At 37.1% G+C, this 18,127-nt stretch overlaps 1 protein-coding gene across 4 annotated transcripts in view; it reads left to right on the top strand.

Annotated features, from left to right (window-relative positions):
* The window catches only part of sim (bHLH transcription factor single-minded), a 249,833-nt gene that overhangs the window by 215,545 nt on the left and 16,161 nt on the right, over positions 1 to 18,127 (top strand). For all 4 annotated transcript variants that reach the window (XM_081731711.1, XM_081731720.1, XM_081731737.1 and 1 more), the window contains 2 exons: positions 917 to 1,116; positions 10,151 to 10,257. In XM_081731711.1, coding sequence (XP_081587837.1) covers positions 917 to 1,116; positions 10,151 to 10,257 — 307 coding nt within the window. The remainder of the gene's footprint in view (positions 1 to 916; positions 1,117 to 10,150; positions 10,258 to 18,127) is intronic.

Genomic DNA, 18,127 nt, shown 5'->3' with positions numbered 1-18,127 from the left:
CGGACGTGTCACACATTTGTAAACGGTTTTCGTCCCTCCTCCCCCCAATGTTTCAAGCATCTTAGGTTAACTAATGACCTAAAGGAGGCTCAACCCTGTAGCAATTTGCTACGTTCACAAAACAATGTTTTACAAAGTGGATATGAAAAAGTAGCAAAAAAGTTTTTTTCCAATTGTGAAAAAAAGCAGTCAGTTTTTGGCCCTATGAAGGTAAAGGTGGACTAAACTGTGAAGTAACAAACTGCTTTTTGTTTAGATAGCGATCCGCAAAGCCGGTTTAGTTTAGCTATTTAAAAAAAAAAAAAAAAAAAAAAAATTCAACTAATTTTTAAAGTATACATTGTTGAACCTCGTTTACACTAGTTGTAGGCTTGTAGACCAAAAACTTCTTTTCAGTTTTATTGTTTCTGAGTATTTGCTTCACACTAACTTTTATCATTATTTTGTTTTTGACATACGCTTGGTATCAGTTAAGTTCAAATAAAATTGTAAAACAAGGTTCAGTTTTACTATTTGAATAAAGAAACAAACTGTAAAGTGTGTGGATTTCTACTATCACATTAAAAAAAAAAAAAAAAAAAAAACTATCAAAGGTAAAAGTAACAGAACATTTTTAAAGTGTTTGTTAACTTCTTAAGTACAAAGCAAAATGCTTTAAAATGCAAGGTACAAAGACTATCTTTTTTAAATTATTTTCCGAGGGAGGACCCCGGACCCCCGTACAGTCTCCCCGGTAGTTTGGCCCCCCAAAGTTTATGTATTGCTGACAACAATGGCTAGATCCTAACTTCGACTTCAAAAATTCGAAAACAATTTACCATCAAAATTTAATTGCAAGCAGTTTGTTTTCTATTATTAATCTATCTTTGTGTATATATGACATAAATTAAATCCTGTCAATGTGTTTTAATTACAGGTAATCCATTGCAGTGGCTATCTGAAGGTGAAGCAGTACGCGCTGGACGTCGCTCCTTACGATGGCTGCTACCAAAACGTTGGTCTCGTGGCGGTGGGACATTCCTTGCCTCCGAGCGCCATCACAGAGATCAAAATGCACTCCAATATGTTTATGTTCAGAGCCAGTTTAGATCTAAAACTTATTTTCCTCGACGCCAGGTAAGTCTCTTCTATTTTAGAGTGCTTTAGTACATTCTTTAATTAAATGATTCATAATTGAAAGGTCGTAAAATATATTGTTAGTAAGCTATTTCACATTGAACTGATATCACAGTGTCAACTGTATTACTTAGGAATTACTTCTGTAGAACGAATAACTCCCTTATAAAGCAAATAAAAGGTACGGGCCACCGCACTGTACTTTCTTGTTGCAACCTTAAACTAATTCGTGTTGTACTGCAGTTATTAATGAAACATTTTCTTGTGCAGTATGAACAAAATTCTTAGGCGGTTTCCAAAAAAATATACTCATCCCCAAAAGAAAATCACTCCTTGTAGGTTTTTCCATAAGAAATAGTTTATGCAATATTTTAGGGTTATTAATGAAATATTTGTTTACAAAATAATAAAATCCCATGAGTGGCGATCTTGGTCAATAATTAGTTTTTGCATCCTGAGCCACAAAATTTTTGAATGGCCCCTAAATCAAGTTTTCGTATTTTTTACGGAATAAGTACATCATATTGAGTTAAGAGTCTTCATCCCGGTGAAATTAAAATACCGCTAATTTTACAGTAATTATGTGATATCTTCAAATAGTTAAAAGATAATTGAAATATGGAACAAGAGCGCTCTAGACAATATTATTTTGCGTGAGGTACCGTTATCACAAGTCACCTAGTGGCTTTCCGTTATCAGCCGGTTAGAAACGCGAAAATAAATGCCGATTTTCAAAATGGCTGGAAAGCGAAAGCAGATAAGTGAGTCGTGATAACGGTTTCTCATGTAAAATAATATTGTCTAGGGCGCTCTTGTTCCACATTTCGATTATCTTTTATATATTTGAAGATATTCTATCACATAATTACTGTAAAATTAGCGGTATTTTAATTTCGCCGGGATGAAGACTCTTAAGTGATAGTTTGAATTTGGCTACATTATATGTAGTTCTCCAGATATAAGGCGTAGGGGAGCTTGCCCCAGTACCGGAAATCTAAGCATTTTTTTTTTTTTTGTTTGCTTAAAAACCAATCAACAAATCAATACAAGAAAACACACTGACAATAATCATAGCATTGATAATACTATAGTATAACAAAAACATTTTTATTTTAAGACGGGAACATGAAATTTATCGATTTTCTAAAATGCTCAAAATGGCGTTGTTCAAAAAAACTGTTCCCAATGCCGGACAGATTACTATAAATATCAAACTAAGGAGTGGTTGTGAATATGCAAGCAAATGATATGTTGTAAAAATCAAATACAATTTATTTATTATATTAATAAGTATTACATTATTCAGTTTTTACAGTGTTAGCTGACAGGATGAGCTATATTAGTACTTTCAGTTCAAATTGTCCAGCAGCCCTCCGAACATTACAGTTTCCCGCTAACACGCTATCCACAGCTTTCTCTATTTTCTTGTATGTAACCATCCTTGTATCAAGTCCCTGAAAATAAATTCCACCCTAAATATCTTCTCAAATAAGACTAATTAGGTAATTTCTTCTGTCCGGTACTAGGAACATACGGAGTGTCCGGTACTGGGGCCACACGATCTATTAGAAAAAATATTATCAACTAAAGACTACGGATATTTTAGTTAATGCTTCCACACTGTACGCTTCTTTAATCATGTATTAAGAAATATTATGAGTGTAAGATAAATTTAGTTCACTTATCTGAGGAGGGTGGAAATCTTCTGTAAAAGTTATATGTGTAATGTAAAATAGCAACGAGGATCAACTTTCAGCAATTTACTTGAGAGTGGCGCGCACGACAAACAAAAAATGGACATGAGATTTGGAACATGGAATATTGGAAGTTTTTATAGGGCAGGCGCTGTAAAATCCGTAACGAATGAGCTAGAGAAATACAGGATGGACCTAAAAGGAGTTCAGGAAGTTAGGTGGGAAGGAAATAGAACTGTGAATTCCGGAAATTTTACGTTCTTTTACAGGAAAGGAAATAAAAATCACCAATTAGGAACAGGGTTTTTCGTTCACAAACGAATAATATCAACACTTAAGCGGGTTGAATTTGTTACTGACAGATTTTCTTTTATTACTCTTAAGGGACGGTGGTGTGATATTATTGTTTTAAATGTACATGCCAAAACAGAAGATAAAGATAACGATATTAAAGAGAGTTTTTACAAAGATGCAGTAGAAGTAGTACATTTGACCGACTCCCGCCATACCATATGAATTTTCTATTAAGGGATTTCAATGCGAAGGTAGGACGAGAGGATATTTTCAAATCGATTATAGGGAACGAAAGTCTGCATAAGGAAAATAATGACAACGGTGTTAGACTCGCGAATTTGCAATATCCAAAATACTTATAGTGAAGAGTATAAAATTCCCACATCGCGACGTTCATAAATACACTTGGACATCACCAGACGGAAAAACACGTAATCAAATTGATCACGTTTTAGTAGATAGAAGAAGGCAATCTAGCATAATTGATGTCCGGTCGTTTAGAGGGGCTGATTGTGACACTGACCACTACCTGGTAGCAGCGATAATACGAGAGAGGTTATCGTTAAATAAAGTTAATATTCATTGTCCGAAAACGGAGAGATTCAATTTTAAAAAATTAGAAGAGAGCCAGGTAAGAGAGAAATACCAGATTGAAGTTTCGAATAGATTCTCGGCTTTAGAAGATTCGGAGTGCACTAGTGTCAAGGATACTTGGATTGAAATTAGAGATAGCATTAAAATTTCAGCAAAAGAAAAATTGGGACACGCGGAAATACGTAGGAACAAACCATGGTTCGACCAGGAATGCATAAAACTAACAGAGAAGAGAAAACAGGCAAAAGTAGCTGGCTACAAAATCCGAATGAAATAACTACACAAAATTTTGGAGATACCAGGCGGGAAACGTCCAAAACTTTTAGAACAAAGAAACGCGATTTTTTGAAAGCTAAAATTAAGGAACTTGAAGATAATAGTAAAAATAAAAACATTTGGGACATGTATAAAGGGATCAACGAATTTAAGAAAGGCTATCAACCTCGTGCTTATATATTAAAGAAAGCTGACGGAACAGTTCTCACTGATACAGATAGCTTCTTAAATAGATAGAAAGATGTCTTTAACGATTTGCTTAGAAAGGGAAATACACACCGCACAACCGTATATTCCAGAACCTAACCGAATAGAAGTAGAAATCGCTATAAAGAAATTAAAGAAACACAAATCTCCGGGCATAGACGCAATTCCGGCTGAGTTAATTTCAGCTGGAGGCAAAAAATTGTGGGACAAGACACACGAACTCATTCTTCTTATCTGGAACAAGGAAGAATTGCCATAAGAGTGGAAAGAATCAATCATTGTTCCAATTCACAAGAAAGGCGACAAAACTGACTGTAATAATTATAATTAATGTCCGGGGTATTGCATTACCACTTGTTTTCGAGTATTTGGCTAATGGTAAATATTTAGTCGATAGTTGATGATTTCGTCTAAATCTGCACTGATAATCTCCAATAATTTCATCTGTGTGTGGAGTCAATTCTTGAGAAAGGCTTACGACTCTGTTAGAAGTGAGACATTGCACAACATTCTTACAGAAGTTGGAATACCGAAGAAGCTAGTTAGATTAAGATAAGTTTAAATGAATCCCAAGGTAAAGTCCGGGTAGAAAAAATTTTGTCCACGAGCTTTCACGTCGGGAATGGCCTGAAACAAGGAGATGCGTTGTTGCTATTATTATTCAACTTTGTTCTGATCAAAGATAGCAACCAGGCTCTAGAGTTAAATGGTATTCACCAGGTTATGGGGTATGCTGATAATGTAAATTTAATAGGTGATGATAGGAAAACAATAGAAAGAAATGTAGAGATCTTACTAAACGCTTGCAGGGACATGGGTATAGAAGTAAATGCAGAGAAAACTAAATACATGGAAGTGCGTCGGGACCGTAATACGGCAAATTGTGGATGCGTTAAAGTGTCAAATAATACTTTTGATAAAGTGGATACTTTCTAATATCTAGGATCAATATTAACAAATGAAAATCATATTCACGTACAAATTTAATGTCGACTAAAAGCAGAGAATTCGTGTTATTATTACGTTCAAAATTTCTTGTCGTCGCGAATTCTGTCGAAGAATTTGAAGCTTAAAATATATAAAACGATAATCATGCCTGTTGTTCTGTGTGATTGCGAAACATGGTCACTCACTCTGAGCGAAGAACATAGACCGAAAGTATTTGAGAACAAGATCCTGAGACGAATATTCGGACTCAAGAGGAACTGGCGGAAACTTCATAAACTACATAATTTATACGGTTTACCGAACATTATTAGGGACATTAAATCTAGGAGGATCAGGTGGCTAGGTCATGTAGCCAGGATGGAAGAAAGTAAGAACGCTTTCAAAGTCTTAATTGGAAGGCCAATCCGAAAACGATCATTAGGAAGACCTAGACGCAAATGGGAGGACAATATTGAGATGGATCTCGCAGAAATAGGAATACAAAATAGAAACTGGATCCAGTTGGCTAAGGATAGAAGTCAGTGGAGAGCTTTTGTGAACGCGGTATTGAAACTCCGGGTTCCATAGGCCATAGAGTTAGTTAGAAGACATCATGCGGAATGCAACAGCACGGTTGCTCACTATTCCGAAAACTGCGTTCCAGAAGTGTTTCCAACAATGGCGAGAGCGCTGGATGGTGTGTGTTCATTACGAAGGAACTACTTTGAAGGGGATTAGTGTTGTGGATTTCCAAATCAATAAATATATGATATTTCTGCCAATCAAAGGTTCAATACTTTTTGAACGCACTTTGTGCAATGTGCAGAAAAGATGACGATACACTGTTAAAATTGGAAGACTAAACTAATACATTATATTCACGACTCGCGATACAGAACATGCTAAAACACGGCTGGAAGTAAAAGCGGAAGGAAAAAGCAGGATTTGGAAGACCAAGAACGGATCTAGAGAGCAACGGATCAATTTTACTACAGATCAGCTATAACTCAATAGGCAAGCAGCTATATTCCCATGATAGTCACCAAACTTCGATTATTTTTTTTTAAGTATCCTAAAAAAGCTAAAACAGCGGAACACCAGATCGTTTTGACGTTAAACATATACACACAAAATAAAATCTTAAAAGTACACTTATTCTTCTCGAATTCCATTTTTTCTTTTCTTATTTATTTTATTTTGTAAACAGTATAACATACACTCCTTCGCTGACTAATATTAATACTTTCTTGGCTTCTACGCAGAGATGACTCACGTTAAAATAGTGTTGTGAAAACATTCAAAATATCTAAGCTAATTTATGTGTCCACCAACTGGCAACATTGTTTCTGATACATCTTTGTTTGTAAATTGTATTTGATACTTTGTTTGTGCTTTTTGTATTGGATAATTAACAATGTCAGCTCTGATATATTTGAAGAACACAACGCGTGAGTTGTTTTTGTTTTCATTAAGTTATTGGACGTTGACACCAAAGCAATATGCAAACACCTGCTTCAATAACTTCACCAAGAAAAAAAGATTTGGAGAGGAAGAAACTCGACACCATATATAATTTTTGTCATGTTGATATACACAGAAGACTAGCCACTTGATAAACGTAGGGTACCAAAATGATAACATGGACCATTTTGGTTCTGATCAATTTGTTCGTAAATGAATCCTTTCTTCTCTTGTAGACAAAACAAACTTTTAAAGAAACGTGGAACTTGTTCGTTATGATACAAGCTAAATAACTTATGGTATCCATTTTAAACTTTTTAACCAAGTATGTTTACAAGCACTCTTTTTTATGATGGAATCTGTTCGTGTAGTACAAGCTACTGTATGAGAACTTGAGTGGACGTATACATTTACAGGCAATAACCTATATTACAAATATATATATATAACACATGATAAATAATTCGCATGCACAGTGTTTTAATGTGCATTTGTTATTTACTGGTAATCTCATGCATGGCCAAATCAAACTATTATTATTATTAAGTCGGACGTTTCCACCATTTTAATATTGACCGGTTCGAACTTCAACCAATAAAAGTATCTAATTCACCAGTCTCTTCGGAAACACGCCATGTTCGAAAATCTGTCTTCATTTGAAAACAAGTTATCCTAAAATGTAGCATTAAAGTTTGGTTACCAACGATAGACTTTAAAAAAGAAGAAGAAATTTTTAGGTTTCACAAACAGTTTATATTATATTATTCGACAAAGAATCTTAGCAAGAGCTTAGCGAATAAACATCTTGCTGATTTCTACGACTAAACTTTCATAATAATAATATGTACTTTTCACGGAAATATTCAGTTTCCTTTGCGTGCAACGTGGGTGTGTTCTATTTCTTTGGAAATTGAACATTGCAACAATATTAAGAGGCCTCATCCCGGCGAAATTAAAATTCCGTTAATTTTACAGTAATTATGTGATATCTTCAAATAGATAAAAGATAATCGAAATGTGGAACAAGAGTGCCCTAGGCAATATCATTTTACATGAGATACCGTTATTATAACTCACTTATCTGCTTTCGATTTCGAGCCATTTTGAAAATCGGTATTTAATTTCGCGTTTCTAAACGGCTGGAAACGAAAAACCACTAGGTGACTTGTGATAACGGTACCTCACGCAAAATAATATTGTCTAGGGCGCTCTTGTTCCACATTTCAATTATCTTTTATCTATTTGAACATATCACATAATTACTGTAAAATTAGCGGTATTTTATTTTCGTCGGGATGAGGCCTCTTATGATTACAATTAGGAATTAAATTTCTGGTCTTTCGGCATTTATGGCCGTTAGCTAGGGATGGCCAGAACCGATAGGGATCTGATAGGTTCCGGAACCGGTTTTTCGGATCCATGTCTGGAACCGGTTCTGAAAACCGGATCTCCAAGAACCGGTTCCGCCGGAACCGGTACTTTGTGGACATCCCTAATGTTAGTCCGTCATGTATGAGAGATGACTCCCTCGGCGATCACGCTATCCGGGGAAAGGGAAGGAAGGAAGCGGCCTGAGACCTGTAGATATGTTAGGTACCATCCCGGCATTTGCCCGGTGTGAATGAGGAAAACCTCACGCAGGATGGCTAGCCTGGAAAAGCTTTTATACTTTTTCGACCGAGTTTCCCCACCGGGAATCGAATCCGGAATTTCTCACACTAAAGTCGAGAGCGAGCAATAATATTAAGATTAACAATAATAACATATGTGAAGTTGAAAGAGATGTGTGCTTCATTAAAAGAGGACATTTCATAAGAAAAGAAATCACCGATTTTAATCCCAAATGGTAGGCTAATGGATCCACTCACCTAGCTAAAGTACGTTAGATGAATGTACTAGACCTGTCTTTGAGTGGTTGGTTTAGTACAGTTGGAGTTCACTATGTCTTTCAATATTGATTTCTATGGAGAAAAATGGTAAGAGATATTGAGAGGCGGTTTGTTGCAATCGATTCAGCTTGACTAGAGTAATTTCCATCTTCTCCGTTAACTCTCTGTTCAAACCGGATCTGATTCAAAATTAACCGTTTCCAGTTTCAAAATGTATGACAGAAATGGTAACAGAAGTTTTTGCAATCGATGCACTGTCTTAAGTGTTTAATCACAACTCGCAACACTATATCTAAACTGGAAGTGGTTGAATTTACTAGTACTTAGCTGCTTTCAGATTTTTACAGAGGAGAAACTGTAAGAGACATTGAGAAGCGGATTGGTACAATTCATTCAGTATCCCAATAATATGTTCTACAGGGGGATTTTCTTTAAACTCACACATTTCATTTGGGTTCTAGAATTTCTAACAGATGTCCGATTTTCATGCGGTTTGTGGCAAATGATCAAGGAAGGATGGGAGATTTAAGGGACCAGGTTTACTGGTATAAATTCATCCGGGGTAATATCGGCCACGCCTCAAGAAAAATCGGAAATATTCGGCAGTGTACCTTACAATTGGTATCAACTGCGGTGCAGTGTGAAGATTTGAGTTTTCTTCGTACATGGAAACCTCGCCAAGGTCAATAAGAATAAGAAATAGGAAACTGGGTCGTTGTATTGGGAATTGCACCATACAGTTTTGTGGTACTGTGTAAGTATGATCAGGACACAGTGAGAATAGCGTACTCTTTGGAGCAACATGAGTTTATCGTTAAAAGTTTTTGCTAAACGGATCTGTTGTTGCTTCGCGAAGTGCATTTAGAAACAAATTTGCCTCACGTTCTGCCCCAGATAGCAACATAATATACCTATGGTTGCTAGTGAATAAATTGGAAGAAACAGGATCGCATCTGAGTAAGACAGGAAAGCATCGGACCCTGTAGGCAGCTCTTGTGGAAAATGTCATTTATCGACTCCTTAGGTCGCCCAAGAAATAGCTCCGTTGTTTGTCGCAAGAAACCGGCTGTAGCTATTCAACATGGGATTTTTGGGTGTTGTATTCTCACTAACACTTAATTTGTATTCTGCAATTTTGCTTCAAAAATCCAAAACCTCATTCCAATTGCAAGGTACACTGGCGAATATTTGCTGTTTTTCTTGAGGCGTGGCCAATATTATCCCGGATGAATTTAAACCAGCAAACATAATCCCATAAATCTCCCATCCTTGCTTGATCATTTGACACAAACCGCATGAAAACCGGACTTCAGTTAGAAATTCTAGACCCAAATGAAATCCGTGAATTTTAAAAGAATCACTCTGTATTTTCTCCCTTAACCGTCTTTTCAAATTGGAATTGCTTATAAAATAAACGACTTTTGGTTATCAACCTTTACCGCTTGGAACGAAAACAAAGGTATAGCGAGTAATGACTTTCTGATATGGATTAAGCGCCCAAGGAACAGGTTCTACCTTTGATCCTATTAATCCATTGCAACCCATAGTTATAGATGCACTACTTCAAATTTTGAGTACAGAATTCGCGCAGTTTAAAAAGTCTGCCAAAGTTTCACAATGTGAAACGAAACTCACTTTTTTTTTTATTGATACTTGAAAATTAATTTGTTTTTCCATTTGTTTGGTTTTCAGGGTAGCCCAGCTGACAGGGTACGAACCTCAAGACTTAATAGAGAAGACGCTTTACCATTATATCCATGGCTGTGACATCATGCACATGCGATTCTCCCATCACACATGTGAGTATTTATGTATATAGACCCGCACTTTGTGTTCACAAAGCTCCTGAAATATTATCCCCCCCCAAAAAAAAAGAAGAAAAAGTAGGTATACAGTATTTAATCAACAAGGGGTTGAATCTCAGACCGTTTTAGGATAAGCGTGATTTTTGTATATAAATCTTAGTATAGTGAATGGTTATTCTTCTATATTTTAATCCACTAAATGCTTATTTGCTCAAGGAGGTGTTTAAATCCCGAAACCCCACTTGTATACACCACTAAATGGTTATATTCTTACATGGAGACATAGAAAAGCCATTGAATGATTATACGAGGTAATTTCAAGTTAGAATGCCTCCGTTTTCTTTTTCTCAAGACTGGTAACAAATAAAAACATGCTGTTTGTTTAAAATACGGTAGCATTAATTGTCAATGCGTAACAGAGATGGTACGGTACACAGAATTCTAGCTTCAGTGGTAAGAGTGATGCCTGTTTCTGATACGATTCATTAAAAGAGCCAGTGGCAGATCCAGGAGGGGACGATCGGGGCGATCCCCCCCAGAAGAGGAAAACTTTCTTATTTTATATATATATAAATAAAATCCATCCCAGAGTTTGGATCTCTAAGTAGCAATATTCCAACCCACCACTCTCCTTCCCCCCAGAAGTCCGTCCTGGATCCTCCCCTGACAAGAACAGCGTGTAATCATTCGTTTTTCTCCATTTGCATGGTGTGAGACAACTGGAAATTCATCGCCAGTTGAGTGAGACATGTAATGATGGTGTCATGGATGTGTCTAATGTGCGTTCGTGGGGCGACAGTTCAAAGAAGCCAGAACACAATGTGACAATAAACCAAGCTAATCTTGGCCTTCCACAAGCCGGTCTGACGATAGTGTGCATAGATCCAATGGAAATTGCAACTTTGGAGGCAGGGTGTTCCACACTCATTCGGCGATCCTTCAAAACAACTTTCTGCATTCGTTCGATGATGTCAAAATGAACATGATCGACATTTTGACGTTTGTCGACATTGTGTTTTGTCTTCCTACACTGATAATAATGCACTGGTTTTCGAACACTGTTTACAACAAATATTTTTAATAAAACACTGTTTGGGCCCTCCTTCCTGGTCTAGTTGACCAGCGCATGTGCCTTTGTTGCACGTAGTCTCAGTGGGAGAGCACAAACATTTAATTTTACCATCATTCACTTTCATTAATTATCCATGACCTTCAGCGTATAGTGTATATAAATTCTTCAGGGACGTTAAACTAAATGCTTGAGAGTACTGTTTGGATTTAGCGGCATCTTTCATATTCTATACCTTCTCACTATTAAACTTCGACGATCCTACATAAGAAAATATTTAGTTTTTTTTTGCGTTTTTCACGTGCTAAATACTCTGATAGAACTTGCAGTTATCTTTCAGTGCAATGCGTTTACATAAACACGAGAAAAATATGGATTTAGCAAGTAGAGGGACAGAGAGGAAAGACTTGTCTTTGTTTGAATTAAATCAGCAGCCCTTCCCATGTGTATGACGATGTTCCTTCGTCTCTAGTCACGGGTCTGGAAGTTCCCACTAGGCATCGGCGCCTGTACCTTCTACGGTTTCCCAAGATACTCTACATTTTGTTTTAGATAACCTGCCCAGTTAAGTCCTTTGTTCCTGTAGCAAAGGCTTGTTGGAAGAAAACATTGGCAATTCAAATTATAACTACAGTTGGACCTCGATAACTCAAATTTATTGATAACTCGAATTTTTTTCGCATTCCGTTAAGTCTCCATAATACTCAATGTTCAAATAACCTCTGTAAGTGGAATGCTTAAAAATTACAACTTCGATAAGTCGAATTTTAAGGATTTCATAATCACTTTTTAAATTTCGTATCTGCGAGCCTTTACAAGTCGAATTTCTCTTGATGTGACCTCGATAACTCGAAGCTATAGCTCTATGCTTTTACGTAGACCCTAATTGTAATTGTTAGTACTACTATCATTTTTGCTAATGTATACTGTAATTGTGGTTTACTCATGTCTAGGATTTTATTTCATTTAAGAAACTTCAAGGTGGCCACAACTTTGAGTTGTAGAGGTAGAATAAATAAAAGTTCCAGTTATAGTGGGGATGGATGGGCACGAGCGAGTTCGAGCGAGTTTTCATTGAAACTCGACTCGACTAGAAACAAACTTCTTTGAGCTCGACTCGAGAACTCGGCTCGAAAAGTTTCCTCCAACTCGACTCGAAACTCGACTCGGATTTGTCAAATTCGAGTCGAGTTTCGAGTCGAGCCAAATGCTGTGTGTAGTTTCAAGTACTTTCTTCAAGTATCCTACATAGACAATACAATTATTAACAATGATACTTACTACTACTACTACTACGGCTCGGCTCACAGCTAATTCACTATCGAGCCGAGCCAATAGCTCACCCAATCGAGCCTGCTCGAGCCGATGGCTCACCTGAGCCGAGTCGGTATCTCATCTCAACCGAGACAACTAGAGCTGTTCGCTCAGTTGAACCGAGCTGAACCGGTTATCACTACCGGGCTGGGCTTCTGCTTCGGCTCAAAACTTCGACCGTGCAGGCCTCAGCCTTGGTGATAACAACTACAGTATATACTTATATTGGTGCTCACGACATTGTCGTCTTGTTAATCGAGACGAGACGAGATGCGAGTTTCCCGTCTCGTGAGTAACACTAAAAAATATTCCAAATTAGTGCTTACATTTCTCATAGCTTTTATTTTCCAATCTAATCAGACAATGATTTCGAAACGAGTTAAAACGGGCAAAACGAGAGAGCCATTTATCAAACTCGACTCGACTCCAAACTCGATCTCAAAACAGTGACTTGGCTCGGAACTCGACTCGAGAAAATTACCTTTGACTCGACTCGAATTTGCTTTGAGTTTCGAGTCGAGCCGAGTTTTAGCTCGACTCGTGCCCAACTCTAAGTTATAGATGTTATATAGTCACTTTTCATGAGGAACGAGATATCTCGAATTTTTGTTATGGCCACCTTCAAAACTCGAACCTTCATTACTCGAAAAACTCGATAACTCGAATTTTTGTCTATTCCCTGCAGATTCGAGTTATCGATATCCTACTGTATGTATATGTGTAATTATAAATAATGTCATCATTGTTGAGAAAAAATCAAACTACAAATCATATTACTGTGCTGTCAACAACGCAAGATAAAGCGAAGCATATCCATGGTTCTTGTAATACATAACTGAAATTATCGTGTTCACAGTTTGCTTCTTACAAAATCTTGTCTGAAAATGGCTGCTTCAGTTTATTTGATCGTAATTATTTCGACTTTGTTTTCAATGTCGCATGGAATTAAAATTCCTTATTTGCACAAGGATATAGCTGCTCCACCTTCTGCTGTAAATTTCTCATCCAGTTCTCTCCAATTAATTCGTAACACCAAATCAGCTTTGAAGGACTTTTATATGACTTTATCAAAATGGTGTCCAAATTTTAGTCTAGAAAAAGTTGTTGATTGTGTGTTGTATTTACAAGAAGGGGCGGAGACATTGACAAGATATGTAGTCAAGAAACCTTATGATTCTTTCGTTATATTCCTCTACGGTCTTTATATCGCAGCCTGTTTCCTGTGTTACTGGTCGCTGTTCTCGTTGAAACAGGATAGCGATATGTACGAACTTATGATCGAGAAACTACGTCAGAAGATGGAGTTCATTCATGTCGGAAAGGAATTCCAAAACTTTGCAGAGACATTTACTGTAGACCAGGAGTTCGATGTTCTAGACTATCAAAACCAGTTGCAAGAAATTCTTTATGATATTGACAAAGCTAGAAAAAGAATTAAGAAATTTGAGGCATCGTTTGAGACTAAACTGAAAACAGGAGGAGCTCAAGTGTTGATGGACAAAATTGAGCAACAGAAGGAACCACGTAAAGTACTTGATGAATCCGGAGACAAACTTTCTGATGATGTGTGGTCGCTGTTTCTGAAGTAAATTATGAGGGGTTTCTGTTACTCAGGATTCTACAGAAATACGCCACACGATGTACTCAGAATTTAGGTTAAAAATAAATAAATACAATAGATTTGTATACCCGTAGCTACACTTTTTATGAAATTAATTTTGGGTGAAAAAACACGTTTTTTGTACGTATAATAATGAGAGCGTTAAAGAAAGTGTTATCATTGTTTCTATTATGCGAGGCAGCCAAATTGATACAGTGAAGCCCCGATTACTCGCGACAAGAGCACCGCAAATAGCAAAAATCGCGCATAATCCGAAAAAAGACTAAAAATAACATGCAAACGAAAAAAAATTCAGTATTTCACCATAAAAACTGTTATATTGTTTGTATTGCTCGGGTCATCAAGGTCAGTGATCGGAGAATGTGAAAGCGATGTTCAAAACAAAAGAGCAAGAGTTCTTCTATTTCTTTTTTCTACTATTACCATTATTAATTTAAATAGAAGCAAACTCATTTCATTTTATTTCGTATTGATTTTATTTTATGTTTCTTGGGCTACTAATATCTAGATTTGGATATTCATTTTCGTAGTTATTTTCTTGTCTGGTGCATTTCGACTCCTCCCTCACATTACCAGTCGACGGCTAAACTCAAAATTTCCACCGCTAATGCTCTTGCCTTTGGTGCAGACGGTACCGGGTTCAATTTCCGGTGGAGACACTTAATCAAAAAAGTGTAAAAAGCTTTTCCAGGCGAACCGTCCTGAATGAGGTTTTCCTGGGTTTTCCTCATTCACACCAGGCAAATGTCGGGATGCAACCTAACATATAGGTCCCAGGCCACTTCCTTCCTTCTTTTTCCTTGGAGAATGTGATCACCGAGGGACGTCATCCCTCATAGGTGATGGACTAACATGGCCATAGGTGCCGAAAGCCCAGAAATCTAAACGGCGTGACAAACATCTTGACATTTGAAGGCGGCGCTCCAAGTTCCCTTTAAATGCTAGCAAATGACAGGCCAACGGTATTGCCACGTTTATTTTGTACACATCCACGTCTATCCCCTGTCACCTGAACGCGCTGTAGTTCGTCTGCTTAGCCATAGCCACACCCCTTAGCACTCGGCAACTTCGGTTCAGAGCTTGCGTTTTATTCGTTTAGCTGAAATGCCAAGATGTTTGTCACAGGCTTTAATTCCTAATCTTCATTTTTACTCATAACTTCCACATATCTAACATCAAGCCAAAGGCAGTTCCAGAGTCATGAAGGACGGAGGTACTATTGTACGCATCACGTGACTAGTCACGTGAGATTTCAAGAATTTCGCCGAGTTTCATGTCTGTACACAGTAATGAGAGACTGATGCGGTCTACATATACGAGTATTTTAGGTTTTTACTGAAGTAAAAACCTTGTCAAACATGTTTAATAGCAACATATTGCAAGATTATTTGCTCAAACGAAACGTCAATTTGGCTGTCGAACTTTTTTTATTTTTTTATTTTTTTTTTAAAAAAAAGAACTTTTGTTTCCAGATAAGTGACTCTCGTTTCACATTGCAAAACTAGGATAGGCTTCGAATTACAGAGACCCAACATTTAAACTGGAAGTGGGATCAATATCGAACCTGGAAGTTTGGTCTAATATTGAAATTGAAAATTGCATCCAATATTGAAGGTGGAAGAGAAATGAAACTTTCCTACAGAGTCGAGGAGCCTCTTCACAGAGGGTTTTTAGTACTTTTTCTAAGTACATTATCATACCCTATTCAATTCTTTGAATTCTTCAGTATATTGAAACGTGTGAAAATGGGCATCCTTTAGCTCCCTCTATCATCTGGCAACACTACTCTTTGCAGTAAACCTTGGAATTTCTTAAAATATAAAGTGGAAGTAATTTATTATTTTCATTTTAAGCCATTAATTTCTTCAAAGTAAGAAAATGAGGCTTGACAGCATCTCGCAGCAACCCCTTCAATTTATTGGCCCATTAGTAAATAAGCTCTTGTTATTTGTTTCCGTCGTTGAAGCTAACTTCACAGTTCACTGGAGAGTTTAATGGAATGTGTAACATCCGTTTTCAACGCTCTCGTTCCTTTCCCTTACCCCCTGTTTTTCACAAGTCTCCAGTTTCCGTAGCTAAGCGCTGTCCCCTGTTGTAGCGACACCAAGTGGCTGCAGGCGCCGAAAACCTGTGAATATTGATTTCCTATGGGAAAGTGGATGGCCGCCCGGGTCCCTATTCTCTCTCTCTCTCTGTCTCTATCGGCTCCTGTGTTTGTTCAGTCTCTCCATCAAAACCGTTCGCTGCTGCCAGGAAATTATCACTCCACGACCAACGAACGAGCTTTTGTAATTCTTTCCCCCTACTTACCAAAAACCCTTGTACACAATTTCTTGACAAAGCGCGTTATGCAATCTCTAAAGGCGAAGATGCAACTCATGAAGAAGAGCTCTAATGGATAAATCAATAACAAAATGAGCTCTCCTGATTTTAGTTTTATTTTTACGTTTTCCTGATTGTGTTTTCAATTTTTTATTTAAAATCATTGTCTGCTTCCCGTTTAAGTGTTATAACAATTCAAGCATAATCTATAAAGAACGAAAACCATTGGCTTAAATGTCATTAATATGTAAAGCAAAACCTTACTTGGTCGGGGCATTTTGATCACATAATTAAATAGAAAGGTACGGACCACCACACTAAACATTTTCAATATCTCTTTTTAAATTAAATGAACATTAACTTATGCTGCAGCTATTACTAAAACGTTTAGAAGTGGCATGTTCGCAAGTGTTAGGGACATGTATGTCACAGCTAGAATAATACACAGGACATGAACAATCTGGGTATGGTATGGTATCAATTACTATTGCAAACTAAAGACATACTAAATTTAGCGCCATGAATGTCGTTTCTGTCGATTTTCTAGGAAACTACACATCACAATGTACCCTTAGGCGTGTCATTGTGTTAGGCTTCATGTGATTTGTCCTATGATATAATGTCTCATCTAGATTTTGTCCAGTCCTTGGTTCAATCTCCGGCGAAATAAGTTTGTGCTGGACATCTTGTCCGTGGATTTTTTCGGGGGTACTTCCGTTTCCTCCCACGTATTCATTCCACCAATTCTTTCATCATTATTCACTTGGCCTAATCATCCATGTCCCTTAGTCTAAAGGGGCGTTAAACTGAAAGATTTCATCTTTTTTTTTTTTTTTTTTGTCCACGAGACGAGGGTGTGCTATAACATTTAAATCATATTTATTATTGTAGTATATTGTGTAATAAGTTATTACACAATATAATAAATTGCGTATCTTTAAACATTGATAAGTACTCTTCATTGTGTTCGGATAACCCTTTTGTCAACTCATAATTTTCTTTTTAAACTAAGGCTTATGTAACACTAAAACAGTGTTTGGAATTTAAGACTTCGGTCACGTAGTGTTGTCTACGAGACTTGGACAGTTCTCGTCTCGTTTCCAGCACGAGACAAGACGAGATTTTTCGTTTCGTGGGCAACACCGTTCTTATTTATCCTTGCTATTGTTAGACGTAAGCTGCTATCATTGCTATTGTTAGACTATCATTGCTATCATTGCTGCTATCCTTGCTATTGTTAGACGTAAGCTGCTATCATTAGCACATCTATTCTTAAACGTGGAATCATCTTTTGAATTCTAGACTTATAAAAATCTGCAACCTGATTTTTTTAAAAGGACTTCATGCCCCTTGTCGCAATAATTAATGGTTCAAAACATTGCGAGACATGGGAGAAGGCTACGACGAACTATTTAAAACAGCAGGAAAAGGAAAAGTTGACGTGTTATCCTGTATCTGCTTGTTTTACAATGCTAGAAGTCACACCGTGAGCGTTACCTCTGCAATCGTGCAATCATTCAAATATTATGTTCTGAACC

Source organism: Thermobia domestica, chromosome 1 (assembly GCF_964235325.1).
Source record: "Thermobia domestica chromosome 1, izTheDome1.hap1.1, whole genome shotgun sequence".
Taxonomy (NCBI): Eukaryota; Metazoa; Arthropoda; class Insecta; order Zygentoma; family Lepismatidae; genus Thermobia; species Thermobia domestica.
Note: the sequence above shows the minus strand (reverse complement) of the source record. Positions and strands in the feature narration are given on the sequence as shown.